Here is an 18,632-nt window from a genome sequence, read left to right as displayed (position 1 = left end):
ATAGACATTATTTCACACTAAAAATAATGTGAAAGAAATTGGTTTTATTTGGTGTCAATATCAACACATATCTTTTGAAGCTCTATATTTTCCTAAGCACTAGTGTAAGAGACAGTGTAATGAGAACAGTGTGCTTTTATAAAATATTTTAAACTTATGGTTTTAATTAATTGCCTCAGGTTAAAAAATTGAGCTGAAGCCTGACTGATTGTATAACTTTAATATTTGAAAAATTTTATCCAGAAATGAACTTAATACAATACAGATTTGTACAAAAAAGACAGACTGTTAAAAACTTTTGATCATACAGACAAAAATATGATTAAGCAAAGATTTAAAAGGGACAGGACATTTTGTAAATACTGATAAATACAGCACAATGCTTTAATTTACTGTTGCAGATATAAAAATCAAGAATTCCTTAAAGATTATATTAAAAAAAGCAACTACATGAATTTTCTAGCTATTTAAATTAAGGAAATAGAACAGTAGTGGTTTTTTTTTTAAGAAAATGAGGTATTATTACACTGTAAACCAAAAACAACATAAATAAATAAAGGCAATTTGTAATTAAGTGATAAATGGTTACAAATTTCAACTTAATAACAACAGACAACAATAATTTTCTAGTTACTTATGGACTTTGTCATTTAAAAATTTGGCTTGCTTGTGTACTTATTTAAAAGTGACAGAGCTACCGATATACAAGCACATCATTAAACATGCAGACCAAGCCAACACAATTTTTCCGTCTCTACCAAATAAAAACTCTGTTTACATTTTATTTAAAACACTTAAATCTGATTTCTTATACATGATTCATTTGTGCTTATTAGTAAGTAGTAACCTACATTAAACATCTTACGCTCTAGTTCTAGCAGTGTAACAGAGAAGCAGTTTTACTTGCATATGGATTAAAAACAGAGCAAACAAAACCAACAGGTCTTTAACTCTCTTAGGCTTTTCCAAGATTTTTAAGAAGAAAAATCCTTTCCGTGGTATACCTAGTGGAAAACCAGAGTCACTGTCATCACAAAGAGAACAGTAAGCTCAGTAATTCCTGTTCCTCGAGGATTCGGAATTGGCTCAAGCATTACAGGAGTACCAGCTGATCCATTCCTCCACCCTAAAGAATTCTGCTGGTTGGGTGTAGGAAGCATAGCAATAAGAAAACAGCGTAACTAAGAAAAAACTGGGGGACAGTATTATTTGCCTGTGAACCATATGCTGGTACTAAATGCTGGCTTCGTTATTATTGCAAATGTACCTCCAGAGTTTCTTGAAGGAAAGCTATCAGAATATAATAGAGAAGTCTTGATTTGGAAATATTTGTACCATGCCAATAAAACTGCTTCATTTGCTGTAAATAAAAAGAAAACCATTTACAGTCTGACTTAAAATGTGGTTTCTTTTTACGTGCTACTTGTTGAGAAACTCCAAAAAGAATACTTTTGAATTTACTACATTCAGAATCCAGTGAAATACAAACATTTTGGCCAAAATGCTGAACTTTATTTTGATACCAGGCTACATCATTTTGACACAGATGTTATTATTGTATTCACTTTTGTCAAATATCTTATCCTAGCCTTTCCCCAAAATTTGTGTTTCAGTACAACTGGTGTTCAAAAAATATTAGAAGTAAGCCTTGTACATCAATCAAAGTATATATAAAAACAGTTCTTTTCTTTTGTGCTTGTAATTGACTTAATTTATCAACAGTTAGTTAGATCTGATATCCCCTCTAATGTCCTGACCCTTAAGAAGAAATGATCATTATACAAATATTACAGAATACTCAAAGTAACTAGTTTACTGCCAATGTGCATGCAGACTAACATTACTTAAAAGAACAGAACCTCGAATCCAATTAGTCTGAAAATAGTTAACACTCTTGTACATTCATCTTTATTGATTTGTAAAAGCTGTATACACATCTAAAACCCTGAATTTATTTTGTAAAAATAAATCTTTTAGCAATAAATGGCACTATCAAAATCCCATTATTCTCAGGCTATTATGTAGTTATTTACATGCTTTTCAGCAACAGTTGAAAAGAATCTTATAGGACTAAAGCCAGTATATCAAAACAAAAACAAAAACAAAAACAAAAACCCTGTAAACTGCATTTATACTGTTGTCGTTTACCTCTATATGAAAATATGGCTACATGCCTCACGTGAACGAGAACAGAGCTGTGTGCTTTGCCACTGTGAGCCAGCAGCACAGTCTGCCATGGGGCCCCGCTGGGCTCCACTACATGGTAGGGCATTCCTTACTGGGCTTTGCTTTCCCAGTGGAACACCTGTGCAGAACGACCTATGGAGAATCATAAAGTGCTATAAAAAAGAGGGCCTAGACCCACATCTGTCTCTGCCATCTGGTCTTTTCTTCACTCAAGCAATTTCTGTGTTTTTAGAAAATCATGCCTCCCCCACTAAACATATTTTATATTTGATTTTTAAAAAATCAGTATCTTTAAGTTGGTGAGCTTTGTCAAGGTGTTGTGAGACAGAGACATGAAAAGGTTAAAGGCACAATAAGAGGGAAGTGAATGCTACATATAAAATATATTTCAAGTCTTCTAGGTTACTCAAGTCCAAAACCTTCTGAATTTGAAATTCCAATGATCAATTTCTGTTTTAGGTCCTTTTTGCTCTTGTAGGGGGGAAGGCAAAGTTGATTGAAGCAGGTGTGGGCCACAGGCAACCTAGGGAAAAAATTTTTTTTTTAGAGATACTAAGTCTCAAAATGCATACAGTTTAAGCGCTAAGCTACTGTCAAACACGGCCAAGTCAAACCTAGCTTGCTATTGCCAAGAGGTGGCTCATGAATTCATGAATTCTCACTGAACAGATACTTACAGAGTTCTTGCTATGTTTCGGCACCGTTGTTCTAGACACAGGGGTGGGTTTACCCTGTGCTCATGCGAACCTTGCATCCTAGAGGCGTTACTGTTGGAGGCAGATCTGAATTTGAATGCTGTTCCTGACTTACTGGCCATGGGATCTTGTCTGAGTGGCTTCATGACTCCGTATCTCAGTCCTTGTTACCACGGCAGGGTCAACTATCCAAGTGGGTTGTTCAGTAGAAGATTTAAAGAGCTATGTGCATAAAATGGCCAGCAGAACGGTGGATAATACAACTGCTATAATTATTTCAGTCCCGACTGTCCAAAAATAATAAAAAAGGACATTACTGGATACCTGACACCCATGCTTTCAGGGCCGCCACCCTCAGGCTAATGCGGCCTTCGTCCTCCAGATCTTCTGGACCAGCCCTGGTCTTGGCCCTGATGACACTGTTTATCTTCACTCTAGACCACTACCCTTTCCCTAGGCCCCTCCTTCAGACTTTATGAACTTCACAGCATCAGAAGGGCCATCAGAGAAGTTAGTGAAAAAGAAAACAGGAAATGTGCCAGGGAAAAGGAGAACATTTTTAAAAGAAAAAAGAAGTTTGTAGGATTAAAAGACTTAAAACTGTCATAATCAGTTTGCATTTATTGTTTGGTCTACAACAAGTGTTTTTATATGCAGTGTTTCATTTAAGCCTCAAAGCAACCTAAAAAGTACTTTTTGTTATCCTCATTTTACTGATAAGGGAAACTAAACATGGGAACATACAGGTTAAGTAATCTGTTCGACACTACGGCGCTGGTAAAGTTGTAGACCTTTGATAATCAAACCCAGATCAGTCAGACCTCACATCAATACTGTTACCATGTAAAAATTTAACATTCTTATTTAACAAAAATCTAGTGGATCTACAATGGTGATGTACATATCTTTGATGGACAACTATATTTCATCTATGTGAATGTCCTACTGCAAATCCTAGAGTTGTGGAAGATTCATGACTAAACCATGGATGCTTACAAAAATACTCTCTGAAATAACAATAGGAAAAGTTTAGATGTGATATCACTTTTATATTAAATTACATTACTCACATTACTCTATTTATTTACTTATTTTTAAGGTAGGCTCCTTGTTGGGTGAGGTAAGCTCCACAGCCCAATGTGGGGGTTGAAATCATGACACTGAGATTAAGACCTGAGCCAAAATCAAGGAGCATTTAACTGACTGAGGCACTCAGGCATTCCCCCAGGTTACTCTTCTTAAATTGACAAAATTTTTGTTACTCAATATCCTGAAAAAGTAATTTCTGTTATATAAATAAGTCTATAACCCTTAAAAAACTTCTTTTTAAAAAATATTTTATCTATCTATTTGAGAGAGAGAGTGTAAGTGAGAGAACACAAGCAGAAGGAGCAGCAGAGGCGGAGGAAGAAGCAGACTCCCCGCTGAGCAGGGAGCCTGATGCGGGGCTCGATTCCAGGACCCTGGGATCATTACCTGAGCTGAAGGCAGCCGCTTAACTGACTGAGCCACCCAGGCACCCCCCAAAAAAGCTTCTTTTGAATTTTTTTCATTTTTGGTCTTTAATTATAAATCTTATTTAGACATTTCTTAATGTATGTGTGTGTGTGTGAATATATATATATAATATATATGTATGTATATAAATATTTGTTTTGTATTTTAATATAATGTTGATGTTGACTGAAATATTCATTCAAGAAACAGTAATTGAACACATAATATGTGTGTGGCTATTTGAAAAATATTAAGATGTATTAGGCATGACCTCTGCCTTGAGGGGCTAAATGACTAAGATGAAGGTGCAAGATACTAAGTGACATATGATTTCTATAAAATATTTGAGGAGTACATCAAAGGAACAATGATTTTTTTACTTTATCGAGGAAGTTGATGTGAAAATGGATCTTTAAGGAGGGGTATAACTTTCTTGGGTAGAGAGACCCCAACTGAATATCATATATTAAGAGAACCACTTTAAAGTATGAAAAAAGGAAAGGACAAAATGTGTTGAAGGAGTAGAAAAATAGCCTGCTAACTAAAGCCTGGGACAAGAAAGGGAAACTGCTATGTAATCTTCGGGAGAAGACTGTAAAGCTTTATCAGACAGGCTCTAGATTCTAGAGCCTCTACTGAAGGAGAACAGTAAAGCTATTATGGCCCAAGGAAATACCATGAACAAAGCAGTGTTAAGGAAAATGAATCTAATAGATAAAATAATTTAAAAAGGAAGAATCTGAGCAAGTAGACCAGGAAGAAGGCTATTTCAATAAGCAAGGAAGGAGACAAAAAACAATTCCAGCAGGGTGGTGGCCATGGAAAAGGAAAGGGTCGAGTCCAGGTCTAAAATGAAAGGAAGAGCTGATAAAGCTCAGGGAGTAAATTGGGTGGGAGAAAAAACTGATTCGAATAAAAGCAGCGTCTACTCAAATCAGCTTTAAAAATTATAAGATGTTTGGGAAAACAAGTAGATCAGTGTTAACCCATATTAGAAAGCAAAGCCATCATTATTACTTTCATATGCAAAGTGTACTAGATTTAAAAAAGAAGGATTACTATTAGAGGACTTCTTGTACTAATCGTAATTCAAGCCAAAAAACTCACCTTAATATTTTTAATAAAAAACACCTTTAAATAAAAATGACATTATACAATGTACTACTAAAAGCCAGCTAGATTCTAAAAGAGACTACAAAGCAGTCGACTTAGCAAAGTAAAAAGTTGATAGAATTATTACTATTGGTAAGTCTCAAAAATGAACAGAGAACTTTAATACATATACTTTCTACTCTCTCATTTCAAGGTTGTTTTTACTCCCAAGATTTTTTTGCTACAAAAATGACTTCTGATCTAAAGAATCCTCTAATCCCAAACAAACATGTTGTTGTTGTTGTTATTATTAGCAAAGCTTGCAGATTAAAAAAATAAAATTACAATCTGGAAATTTACCAGTTAGTGGAAGTTTCATTCTTTGAGATTTTAAAGTTCAAGTCAGCCATTCCTCCTACAGGTACTCTGTCACTTCCTGTAGTAAAATGTAGCAACTTCTTTTGAAGATCAAGAGGAAATCCAAGCACAACATCCCAGAAATATCTAGAGAACACCAAAGGAAATTTATATAAAATGTCTTGTCAAAAATTCTGCAGATCATAATAAAGTAACATAAAGTAAGCTCTAAGGAATAAAACTCCCTTAAACATACGCAATAGCCCTTAATGTGAAGTTAAGGAATGGCAAGCTTCTATATATGAATCAGATTCTTGACTAACATTATTATGAAAGTAACCTATTTTTTTTAACATCTTAATTTTATTTTTTTTAGTATTCCAAGATTCATTGTTTATGCACCATACCCAGTGCTCCATGCAATCCATGCCCTCCTTAATACCCACCACCAGGCTCACCCACCACCCCACAACCCTCCCTTCCCAAACCCTCAGTTTGTTTCTCAGAGTCCATAGTCAGTGACCTATTTTTTTTAAAGTAGGCTCAGTGCCCAGTGTGGAGCCCAGTGCCATGCTTGAGCTCACCACCCTGAGATCAGGACCTGAGCTGAGAGGAAGAGTCAGATGCTTAACCAACTGAGCCACCTAGGCACTCCAAAGGTAACATCTTTATAGAATTATAAAAGTAGTTAAACAGTAGATGATACAAAAGCCATTTTTCTCCTATATAATTTACAAGTTTTATTTTTATTTTTTTCAGCACAGTGCCAGTAAAATGCTATTTGTAAGTAGAGCATCCCCAAATTCTAGAGCCGAAGTCATTTTTTAAAAAAGCAAAATCTTGGGGCACCTGGGTAGCTCAGTAGGGTAAGTCTAACTCTTAAATTCAGTTCAGGTCATGATCTCAGGGTTATGAGATCAAGCCTCATGTTGGGCTCTGCACTGGGTGTGGCGCCTGCTTAAGATTCTCTCTCTCCCTCTCTCCGTCCCTGCCCCACCCCAGCTCCCGCCATCTCTTTCTAAAAATAGATTTAAAAAAAATCTTTATACTTTTGTAGAGACTTATTTATATCACTTTCTCCCAAGGGGATTGCCAAGTCCTTTCTCATATTTAATATTCTCATGTTACTTTCTAAAGATAAAATAAGACAGGGTGGGACTACGATATTTCAGCTAACTTATACAAACAGGCCCCACTCTCTCATTCCCCCTCCGGCAATCTCGGTCTCAGCAGCGGGATGTGCTGACCTTATCGTTAGGTCTGTTTTTGCGTAGCCATCGTACTGAGTACTTCTCTGCAGAGCGTGCATGTCCAGTTCTGGACTTCCACAGACCAGAATTTCAACTTCTTCTGGGCGAAGCAGCTGCCAAGAATTATTTTCCAAAAATAATAATATAAAGTGATTAAATAAATGAAAGTGAACTGTCTTCACTGAATCGAATGATAAGACACATGACTTCTTTATAGTAAATCGTCATTTTTATTAAGGAAAAAAAAATCTCCATTTTAGTTTTCTACTGAGGTTAAGATATTTTTGCTTCTGAAAGTTTATAAATCTTGTCAAACTATTAGGCTCTCCCTTTTGCAAACAGTAATTAGCAGTTTGCCAGAAAAATAAGCAGATGACTAAGCATGAATTCAAATGAGAACTCTTCCCTGCCCCTGCCCCCCGCCCGCGCCCTCGCCCCCCCAAGCCTGCTTGAAACTCTCAGCTATTCCAGCCTCCTTCCAGTATCCCACACGCCTCCCAGGTGCACTGCAAAGTCTGGGTACTTGGTTATAGTCCTCCTGGTGTAGTTCACTGGGTTTTTCACCTACGTAAGTTGTCTCTCACCTAAAGAGATTAAAACTTAAGAGCAGAGACCACGCTGTGCCATTTAATTTTATTTTCCCTCCTCCACCTCCACAACTAAAAAACCTAATTAGAGCTCAATAAAGTGCTCCTTTTTCAGCAATGCTTTTAACAACAAATAAGGGACAAAGGTTACCTTAAAACCAGCTCTCTCCTGTAATAGTATCTCAAATGGAAGACCTTACTGCAAACGCTCATACTAAAACTGAGGGGGAGATACATGTGGCCTGACAGAGCGCCCCCTGAATGACTGCTGCAGAGAGCAGGGCTTCATTAGAAGACTTTGCCTGAGTTTTCTCTGACACAGTGTTCTGAATGGCAGATGACCCACCTTCACATGGCTAAGGCATGTCCAACCAACCAGAGTGCATCATGATTCTGAGGACAAACTACTTCCTACGGGCAAAAGGTAACTCAGAGTTGCAGCAGGAAGCAGTTATAGATATGTTCCTTAGTCAGAAGTTGTGGCTTCGGCCAGGCAGTTTACGTATAACTCTGTTTTTGTGCTTTGTTCCTTGAGCCTATGGGGATCTCGTCATCTAACCTTAAGGAAAATTCTTAAAACCCCAAAAGACATAGTATAAGACAGAGCCCAAAGCAGGGAAAAGGGAGTTGACTGGTCTTTTCTCCCATTAGAGAATTAAGGGCGAAGGAGAAAACTATTTTTTATTTCTAGCTCTACCTTCAAAAAGTAAAAAAACTTCTAATTTAGAAGCTTATCTATTTCAGGACTTATTTGTCAATATTACAGTATTACAAAATCTAACCAAAAGCACAATTTAGTTTTAAACTCACCATCAGGGCATTTGAAGCACACACACTATGAAATCCATAATAAAAGGCAGCAAACTGCTTATAGATGGATTTGTTGAGAAGAAAGTCAATATAAAGCTGCACATATTCTGGAAGGCAATTTTACATCCATTAGATAGTAAAAGTAAATGGTAAACATTCAGGCATTTCAACTAAGAAATGCTGTCTCCTCATTGAGGAGGGTATGTGCTTTGGTGAGTGCTGTGAAGTGTGTAAACCTGGCGATTCACAGACCTGTACCCCTGGGGATAAAAATATATGTTTATAAAAAATAAAAAATTTAAATAAATAAATAAATAAATAAGAAATGCTGTCTCCTTACCTTTCCTATTTTGATTGGTAACTGGAATTTTATCACCACCTGGCTTTAAGTTGTAGGATTTAATGATTCCAAATTCTTCTTGAAAAACCTGTTGGGATATTCCAACACAACATATTTATTGGTATGATTAATATAATAATAGGCTTCAACGAACAGGTTTGTATAAATTTAAGAACAGGTCCCCCCCACCAATCTACAAACTACGGGGACTTAACCCTCTCTGTTGAGCACAGTTGAATACCTTACTTCGGTTCGTCAACTTGTATGGCCATTTAGGTAATACTCAGGACTTAGGAGCTGTGTGGATTACTCTGACTTCCATTTCCCAATTACTGTTAGGGGAGAGGAAATGAGATCATTTTGGTCTGATCCACTAGTTTCTGCTCCTAACTTCTTGCTGAAGTTAGGAGAGGCTTATTAGGAGCTTATTAGGAGAAGCTACAAGAGAGGCTTATTTTTAGAAGCTGAAAAGCTCTGAGGAAGTAGCTGAGCCAAGGGCATATGACAGGTGCCTAGCAGAGTACCTGCACCCTGGGGAGCTTCTTTAGGCACTTTCCTTCACTGGTCATCTCAATGGGTCTGCTATACTCTCTGTGCTTTATCAGGTTAAGAGCCCTTATGATAAGGGATGGTGTGTGTTAATCACAAACCACAGATTAATCCTTGTTCATCTGTTCTAATGATAGGTGTTGAATAACAAATGGCATTTTCACATATGAAATACACGGTTAACAGAAAGTTATTTGCCCTGAACAGTACCTGGAACGTTGAGAAGAAATCTTCTTCAACATTGCCTTCATAGGATAGGAGTTCACTTAACCCATGGGCCAACTCCTGTAAAAAGATATATATTACCTGTGTTTTTAATCCAATATCACTACCTAAAATAGTTGAGCAGATCTACCATAGTGAACTCACATGTGAAATAGAGTAGATACGCTCTTTCAGATTTTGAACTAAAGATAATATTTGGGATATATTTTTCCAGGGCACAAAATGTCTGTTAATGATTTCTACCATGTGAAAGGCTTGAAAAACTCACTGGGAAAAGTCATGTAAGAGGAAAACATCCAGTTCAAATGAGAGAGGCATAACTCTGGGATCTGTTCTGATGCAGCAAGAGAAGAGCACAGTCTCCATCATAATTCACTGCCATCAGCAACATTATTTATGAATTCGTAGTATTTATCAATGTAAATTCTTCAAAAATCTGTTGTCTTAGGATTCATCTTTTAAGTATAAAAACACACAGTTCATACACGTAAAGTGGTTTCTACATTTAAGTTACAGTGCCCGTCTCTCTCCCCCAAAAGTTGGGAACAGTGGAAGAAGTATTTTCCTATAACTCATGTTATCCATGAACAAAGATTTACAAACAGAAAAATTGACCCAATATTTAAAAATATTTTTCAGGTTTTAAGAAAAAAATTAAAGTTTTTAGTTATTTTAAATTAGTAGAGGAAAAGGTAAACAGCATAAAATGTTATATACTTATATACTTAAAAACATAATACATTTTTCATTCTGTTAAAACCAGAAATCTTTATATAAATCTAGGCTGGCACAGTTGGCATAATGCTTCAATTATTAATAAAAATCATGAGTGCTGAAAATTATAATTGGGAGTTTGCAGTTTTTAAGAATGCCACAGACTAGCAGGTGAACCCAGGGGAACAGATTTACCATCATCTTTCACAGATGAAATTTTTAAAGACAAAATACAAAGTCAATAGGTTATGAAGTTATATATTTAGATCTGTTTTTATTTGGGACTATAGGCCCTTTATTTCCAGACTTTGTATTTTCAAGCCCCTATTTTTGGTGAGATTTTTTTTTTTTGTTTACCTCTACTGTCAATCTTAGACTCTTAACTATAATATGTTAGTTCTAAAATACTATTAATCATCCGTATAAACTTTTTATGATTTTGTAAACCTGTAACTGAATAAATAGTGTGTGAATATATGAATACAGTTTTTGCACAGCATTTGAGTTCTCTGCCTGGTCTTATTTAATACAATATCTCTGGGAGTGATAGTCGCTGCTTCAAGGATATGCTCGAGGCTCCTCTGTTCTCATCTAAAACCCTGAAGTGTAATTTTCACAAAGCTGTGGTTGGGAAGATTTCTTATTTTTGCCACAGAACAATCCCAGTGGTTTGTCTAAGGAAACAGTGGAATATTACTACATTTATTAGCATCACAATATAGGAATCTTGATTTATTACTAAAGGGCCAACATAAGAAAATGAAATTAACACAGTGAAATCTTCAGCTCCATAATATAAAACAATATTTCAGTGTAGTCATTCATAAAATATCCATTATTAACTAAAAAAAAAAAAAAAGCTGGCTCTAAATGAGCCAAATTTGAATAGTTTTAATCATAAAATTGGGCATTTTATTGGCAAAAACCGGTAATAAAATTAGAAAATTGGTAAAAAATTTGACAGAAATTTAATATATGCAATTAAAAAATTACAAAAATCTAAAATGAGATGGTAACTCAGAGACTAGTGTATTCCTTACATTTTACATGTAAGAAAAGTAAGTGAATAATCCAGAGTCATAGCTGGGATGTTGCCGACATAAGACTACAGAAAAGAGAACTTTGTTTTTTTGTGGTTTTTAAAAAGATTTTATTTATTTATTTATTTATTCATTTGAGATAGAGAGTGAGAGCATGAGCTGGGGGCAGTGAGAAAGGGAGAAGCAGTTTCCCCACTGAGAAGGGAGCCTGACTGCAGGGTGATTCCAGGATCCTGGGATTATGACCTGATCGATGCTTAACAGACTGAGCCACCCCGGCACCCTGAACTTTCAGTTTCTTAATCAGAGCCTGCTCTGTTAACTTGTGCACTCTCATATCATACTATTTTTTTTAAACTATTAAGTCATTTTTGTTTTGTTTTGTTGAGAGTGTGCATGCTCCAGCAGCAGGGGGTCGGGGTAGGGGAGTGGGGTAGGGGTGGTGGTGCAGGCAGAGGGAGAGAGAGAATCTTAAGCTGGTTCCACACCCAGCACAGAGCCACTTGGGGCTCAATCTCATCACCCTGAGATCACCTGAGCCAAAATTAAGGGCCAGATGCCCAACTGACTGAGCCACCCAGGCACCCCACTATTAAGTCTTAAAAAATGTAGATTTATACCCTTAATTGAAGATATCCTAAACCAACTTCCAGAATGTGTCTGATATCAAACCTTTGGGGAGTATGAAGAAGAATTTCCTAACCAAATATTTTCTGAAGAGATTTCTCAACTCAACAGGAAGTCACCAACCCTATACCAAACTCACTGGATCATTAAAACACAGGGATATTTAGGTAGGAAAACTTAGCAAAAGAGATTCTCCCCATCTAGGCTATTTGCTAAAGATATCACTGAGAATTTCTGCTGACCAACAGTACCAAACTGAGCTGTAAAAAACATTATTTTAGGGGACTGTCAGAAGAATATGTATAGAATCCACTCCTCTACTAAATTTTAATCTTTTGATTATATTTGATGATGAGAAATCTAATTTCTGAGGGGAAGAATGTTATAAGAGACAGTACCACGAAATTCATTTGTTGCATTTATTTTAGAGATTTTTTTGCAGATACTGTTACTGATACTGCATAGTATCATCTTAATAAGAATCCACAGATGTAATCAATTACTAAGGGCTTTATTATCTCATTTAATTGCCCCATATATAAGTTTTGCTATCCCATTGATCACATAAGGAAACTAGAGTTCAAAAAGATTAAATAACTTAGCCAAGTTCACAGAGCTAGTAAGTGGCAGCCTGGATTCTAATCTGTTTCTCTCTCCTTCAAAGTCTGTTCTGCTGTGCTGTAAGAGTTTAGGAGGGCAGCAAAGTGGGTGATATCTCTCTGTGAGGAAGAAGAAAACTAGATGAAAAAGGTGATGGGTTACATAGATAGAGAGAAACTATACTTAAAAATAAGAACAGCATTAGATGGAGAAAGACTTCAGGTGGAAGAGAGATGATTTATCATTAAGGAGTAAGCATTAAGGAATAAGCTAATAACGTTATACTTACAGGCATAATTTGACACAAGTCGTCAGTGGTCACACTGCAGATGCCTACTGGTATATTTTGATCACTAGGAATGATGGGAGGGCTCAATAATTTCTTGTAACAGCAGGGGGGGAAACGAATATCCAAGGTAATGCTGTTATAAACAGCTAGTCCCATAAGCTATGCATACTGAATGTTAAGCATTAACATAAAATCCATGACAACAAATGAGTTTTGAATTATGCATCAGTCTATTTCTTGCATACTTCTTTCAGATCTAACACAGACTTGAATTAATCCCACATACTTCCTTTTATCTTCCCTTTATTTTACACAATGTAATTCCTTGATTACCAAGAGTCATGTGAAAAGGGGAGGGGTGGTTGATAGTATTTGATGATTTCTCCAGAAAAATTTATCTAAGATCACAGCAGACAGCAATTTCAAACATTTCATAAATTATGTGACATACAAGAAAACATCTTCTAAATTTATTCTAAGTTTAAATGATGATGGTGATTTTGTAAGTAGTAGAAGCAATTTATTCAGAACTCAATGCAGAATACACTTCTAATTTCGGTGATCATTTTAACTATTTTAAAACTAAATACAGACTATATAAAGAGAGCTGAATTGAATAAACATACGGACACGGACACATACACACACACACACACACATGCTATTGATAGGCTAACATGACAATTGCTCTCTTACGGAAATACTTGGAAGGCCTTTATTACTTGGAGTGTACACAAAGTGTTCAGGTTAAAAGCTACAGATGTTGTCTATATAAACTCTGCCCAGTTATATTTTATTTATTAGTTTTATGGTAGAATGTAAGTCATCCATTTGCTGAAAGAGGGGTTTTAAATGTTTTATTTCAGCTGTGAAATAAAGATTATTATATCAAATTACTAAGAAAGTCATTAAGTTTATAGGCTCAAAAGGAAATCTAAACATATGGGCTGGATAAATTACTGAAAATTATTTAAAAAAATTGGAAGATAATGAGTATTTCAATTTGCCAAGGCAGAATGAAAGTTAATAGTAACTTAAGGAATAAATAGATATATTATTTTATAGGTAACTATATCAATAGAAACTGAGTAGTGTATTCAAGGGAAAGATACTGAAAAGGAGATCTAATATGCTTCCATACTTGTGATAATAGCTACAATGACAGTGACCATAATACTATGATGGTTACCATTTATGATTATCTACCACAGTGACAAGTTCTAAGCATTTTTCATTAAAAATTTTTAAAAAATTATAACTCTAAAGGCAGGTCTTTTGCGGATGAGGAAGCAGGCCCATAAGATTTGCCACAGGGTAGCTTTATATGCAGACTACAAGGTTTCATTTCACACTAAGTCAGTCCGTGCTGGCTGAAGCAAGGACGAGATGGAGGATGGGGCAATCCTGCTGGACCACTGAGGCATCGGGTGGTACAAACAGGGTAGATTTTGAAAACCTTCTTTCAATCCCCCTTTTGGTAAAAGCTATTCTAGTTAAAAAAAAAAAAAAGTTATATTATGGCTCTTCATGCAATCTTTAAAACATTTTATAATTATTATTACAGGTTTCACCATAACATTTCCTGTAAACTCCAAAGTCTTACTATATTTAAAACTGAAGTATTAGGAATGCAATGTTGGCAGAACTACTAGACCAACAAATCTTTGGTCCTGAAACTGAAAGTGAATATATATACAGAACTAACTATATTTTCTCAATAGAGAATGCACATTCTCAATTTTTATTTCTCACTTTTGACAGGATCTATCACCTACTTACATGATCATAATCCATTACCAAATCCTATTTTTCCTGTGAATTATCATGATTTTTCAGTATCAATCTCACTTTCTATAGTTTTTTTTGTGAGTGTGCATGTGAGATAAATACACATAATAATGAGATAGTAGTTATAATCAGTTAATTTTAAATTTAATTAATTAACTTGAAATATGCAGCATGTGTAAATATGTTGAATGTGCTCGCTTTTTTGGGTAATCCTTGAATAGGAACTAATGACTACCACAAAGGAGGCTAATTAGTAAACTTATGATTTTATGGATAACAATATTCTAAAAATGCGATTTAAGCTAAGTAAGATTTAATACTGCATTATAAATATTAAAAAGTCAAAATAATCATCCAAATCTAAGCTGTGATAAGAATGTAAAGTATGACAAACATGTATCAGGGAATTCAAAAAGCTTAAAGGGTAGTGAGAAGTATTGGTGACTCAGGCCTTCAATGAAACTGAAACATTCAACAAATGATTCCTGTAGATAACACTGTAAAAACAGACGTTTAAGAATTGATGAACACTCCATATTATGGAACTTGGTGCTTTGGACCTTTGGACATGACGACATATGTATAATTTCAAATTAGGTTTACCATCTTAAAGTGCTGTTTTCTCCCTGCTAGCCTTTCTTCTATCCACTTTCTCAATTTTACTATATCTTCCTCAGGATTTATTCCAACAAATGCAGCTGAACATTCCAAGCCCTCTCTAAGATCACTCCTGATTCCTCTGCTGAAGATGTCCTCTGTAACTCCCAGGATGCTCTCTGTTTCAATCAAGGGGCCTGCACACTCCTTTGCACCACGTCCAGGACAATGCAGCCTGGTTTCTTTCTTTCTTTCTTTTTTTTTTTTTTTTAAGATTTTATTTATTTACTTGAGAGAGAGATAGTGAGAGAGAGCATGAATGAGGAGAAGGTCAGAGAGAGAAGCAGACTCCACATGGAGCTGGGAGTCCGATGCGGGACTCGATCCCGGGACTCCAGGATCATGACCTGAGCCGAAGGCAGTCGTCTAACCAACTGAGCCACCCAGGCGTCCCTGCAGCCTGGTTTCTAACCATTCTCCCAGTCTGTGTCCTACTCTCTCTAGCCTTGTGCTAATCAGATAGAATGGTTCCATTTTTAAACCTCTACCTTTTCTGGGAAGAATACACTGACTGTTTTCTTTCTCAGAACTCCTTAGCATTTAATGTCAGAGTTATGAGTCTTTGGGAACTGGGGACCTTGAATTGGTGGTCATCTGCCCAGCTAGATGGTAAATTTTTTTTTCAAAGATTTATTTATTTGACAGAGAGAGAGAGAAATTACAAGTAGGCAGAGAGTAGAGAGAGGGAAGCAGGCTCCCCACCGAGCAGAGAGCTCTGATGCGGGGCTCAATCCCAGGACTCTGGGATCATGATCTGAGCTGAAGGCAGAGGCTTATTAACCCACTGAGCCACCCAGGTGCCCCCTAGATGGTAAACTTCTTAAAGCTGGATATTTTCCCCTCCTTTAAGTTAGGTATCTCCAGTGCATGCTCACTTATTTACTATTCTCTCCTTTCTTCCACAATTGTATTTTTTAGAATTAAAAAAGTTAATGTGGCAGTTATCTTTTCCAATCTCCTACCCAACGCAGGAATGTACTCTCTACTACAACCTGATAGGAATCAGAGGATGGCACAAGGATTTGTATAATTTAAAAAATACTATACAATAATGCCATAAACTTTAAATATCCCCATTCCATTTAGTTTTAAGTTTTATGGAAGTTTCCGGATTCAAGGGCATTTTAAAGGCCTAGATTTAATTTCCACAATTTCAATTTATTAAACTAAGCAAAACAAGCACAAAGTAAAAGAACAGAAAAATAGTTCATTACAAATGGAAAAGATACTTTTAATTTTAAAAATGTCCTAATTTTCTGAGAATTCAGATAACATGTGAAATAAGAAATAACTTTATATTTAGATATTTTCAGAGAAAAATATAAAAAATTTATATTTCCTTTTAATTGAGTCTGGTGATATCATATAGCTGTGATACTGCAAATAACTGAAAATCTATTAGTAAATTTGACAAAAGTGTTAAATCCAAATAAAAGGCTTAATGTGAAAAGCTTTCCAAAATTCAGATAAAATTCAAAATCTCTAGTGTACTAGCACCTCCTAGTGGAACGGTTAAAGGATACAATTCCAACCAATCGGAATTCAGAATAGTTATCACATTTAAAACTGCTAAACCAATGGCAGTGTGAATCCTTGTGATATGTAAACATGCCTAAAAAAAAAGAAACATAATTTTATTAACATGACTGATTAAAAAAATCAAAGTACTAAAAATGTAGATACCACCTCCTCTATTAGAAATAAGACATTTTAGCAATAGTTCCATTACAAACCATCTTTCATGTTAAAATATATAAAATATATGCACAATGATGTGTAAGAGCATTTTACTATTTATTGGCATTCTGAACCAATGGTATAAATGGGTTAAAAACAGAAAACTAAATCAGTTGATTTTCTTTTATAAAAACGATAGTTTTATAAATTATGATGAAAATTAATTTTAGTTTATCCATGTCATCTCTATTTTCCATTGCCAGAAAGAGGTTATATATACACATATACAAAATAAAGAGTAAGAAAAATACTTAAAACTCACTTTGAAGAAAAATCTTTTATAGACACTAAGGATTAGATACTAAGGATTATATAGGTATTTTCTCTAATAAGATAAAATTTCAAAGCTTACTTTTGTCTTAAAAATTAATTAATGAATTCTTATTTATCAAAATGGCTCAAAATCTAATGAAAGAGGCTCCAATATTCGTGGGGAGCAAGATAAAATCTTGTTTTTAAATTCTACATGTTCTTTATTTCAATGACAAATTTTCATGCGTTTGGTTTATTCAGGAAAGACAGGGATGCAGTCTTGCAAATAAATACTTTCAGTCTTTATTGTGTAGGATTCCCAGTAAGATAATGAACATTTCAATCATCAGTTTGCTCACTTTTAAAAATGTAAATAACCATCCTTAAATTATTCAACATTTATGGTTGACAAAAAAAATCTATAAACTCATACGGCTGGTTAAAAATAACAGTGCCTACTTAATCTAACAATTATGAAGAAACACTGTTCATAAAAATTGAATACTCACCATAATCTGGATGAAAAATTTGGCGAATTAGAAGAAGGAACCATTCTTTAGTCAAGCCACCCATGTCCAAACCAGCTTCTCCTACAAATGTAACTTTCAGCTTCTTTTTTAAGTCTGCTCTTTTCCGGGTTAACTATTTGAAAAATTTATATGGTAGAGATGAACAAAGGGCAGTAAAAAGGAAATTAACTTTTTCAATTCTGGGAAATGCATTAGGCAATCTTTATTTTTATTTACAATGTCACAAAACTCACTTCCATCTGTTCATCCAATAATTTGCCAGTTACTATGTGAATTAAACATTATTATGTTTGTTGTAGAGATCAAGAGAAAGAATTAGAGGGTCAAAAACCTTGCCCAAAGTTACTGTCTCCTGGTATCATGTTGCCTCCAAGATTTTAATTTAGCAGTTTATATCATAAAATACTTAATTTCCTTTTCTTTAATTTTCATTCCTGATTTAAAAAATCACATAATGAAATTAGCCATTATCTTATAATAGCCACAAGAAGATCTGGCTGAAGCACTACACCTACATGAAGCTCCGTACAACCAAAGTATGTTTGGGCCTAAGTACACTCAACATCCCCTGGAGGTCAGACCTCTAAGTTTAAGGAGGAGTAATCTCCGGCCTGGAGAAGTTAAAATGACTCATTACACACTCAACAAGTGACAAAGGTGGGTCCAGAATCTAAGTTACACATTCAAAAACACAAAAATGCTCACTTAAGTGTTCTATATAAAATCTTTTTCTGCGGAGTTAACAACAAACCATTAATAAACGTAAATAATGAACATAAGGCTTAATTGTGAATACACAACTGATTTTA

General features: G+C 35.2%; 1 protein-coding gene across 6 annotated transcripts in view; it reads right to left on the bottom strand.

Moving 5' to 3' along the window:
* Nucleotides 1-205: 205 nt before the first annotated feature.
* The window catches only part of HECTD2 (HECT domain E3 ubiquitin protein ligase 2), a 73,488-nt gene continuing 55,061 nt past the window's right edge, over nucleotides 206-18,632 (bottom strand). For 2 of the 6 annotated variants that reach the window (XR_014309263.1, XR_014309264.1), the window contains 9 exons: nucleotides 17,803-17,935; nucleotides 16,828-16,916; nucleotides 12,860-13,027; nucleotides 9,575-9,649; nucleotides 8,816-8,903; nucleotides 8,476-8,582; nucleotides 7,076-7,191; nucleotides 5,832-5,975; nucleotides 206-2,710 (listed from right to left, as the gene is read on the bottom strand). Coding sequence is in view for 3 of the 6 variants with exons in the window: in XM_082721940.1 (XP_082578066.1) it covers nucleotides 2,590-2,710; nucleotides 5,832-5,975; nucleotides 7,076-7,191; nucleotides 8,476-8,582; nucleotides 8,816-8,903; nucleotides 9,575-9,649; nucleotides 12,860-13,018; nucleotides 16,828-16,916; nucleotides 17,803-17,935 (1,032 nt within the window). In the remaining 3 variants the exon portion in view is untranslated. Of the gene's footprint in view, nucleotides 2,711-5,831; nucleotides 5,976-7,075; nucleotides 7,192-8,475; nucleotides 8,583-8,815; nucleotides 8,904-9,574; nucleotides 9,650-11,709; nucleotides 12,690-12,859; nucleotides 13,028-16,827; nucleotides 16,917-17,802; nucleotides 17,936-18,632 lie in introns of those variants that run through there. The other 4 variants (XM_082721940.1, XM_082721941.1, XM_082721942.1 and 1 more) reach the window with 3 other exon arrangements.

The sequence above is a fragment of the Mustela nivalis genome (assembly GCF_964662115.1).
Source record: "Mustela nivalis genome assembly, chromosome: 2".
Lineage (NCBI taxonomy): Eukaryota > Metazoa > Chordata > Mammalia > Carnivora > Mustelidae > Mustela > Mustela nivalis.
The sequence above is the reverse complement of the archived record's forward strand: the minus strand, read 5'-3'. Positions and strand labels throughout refer to the sequence as shown.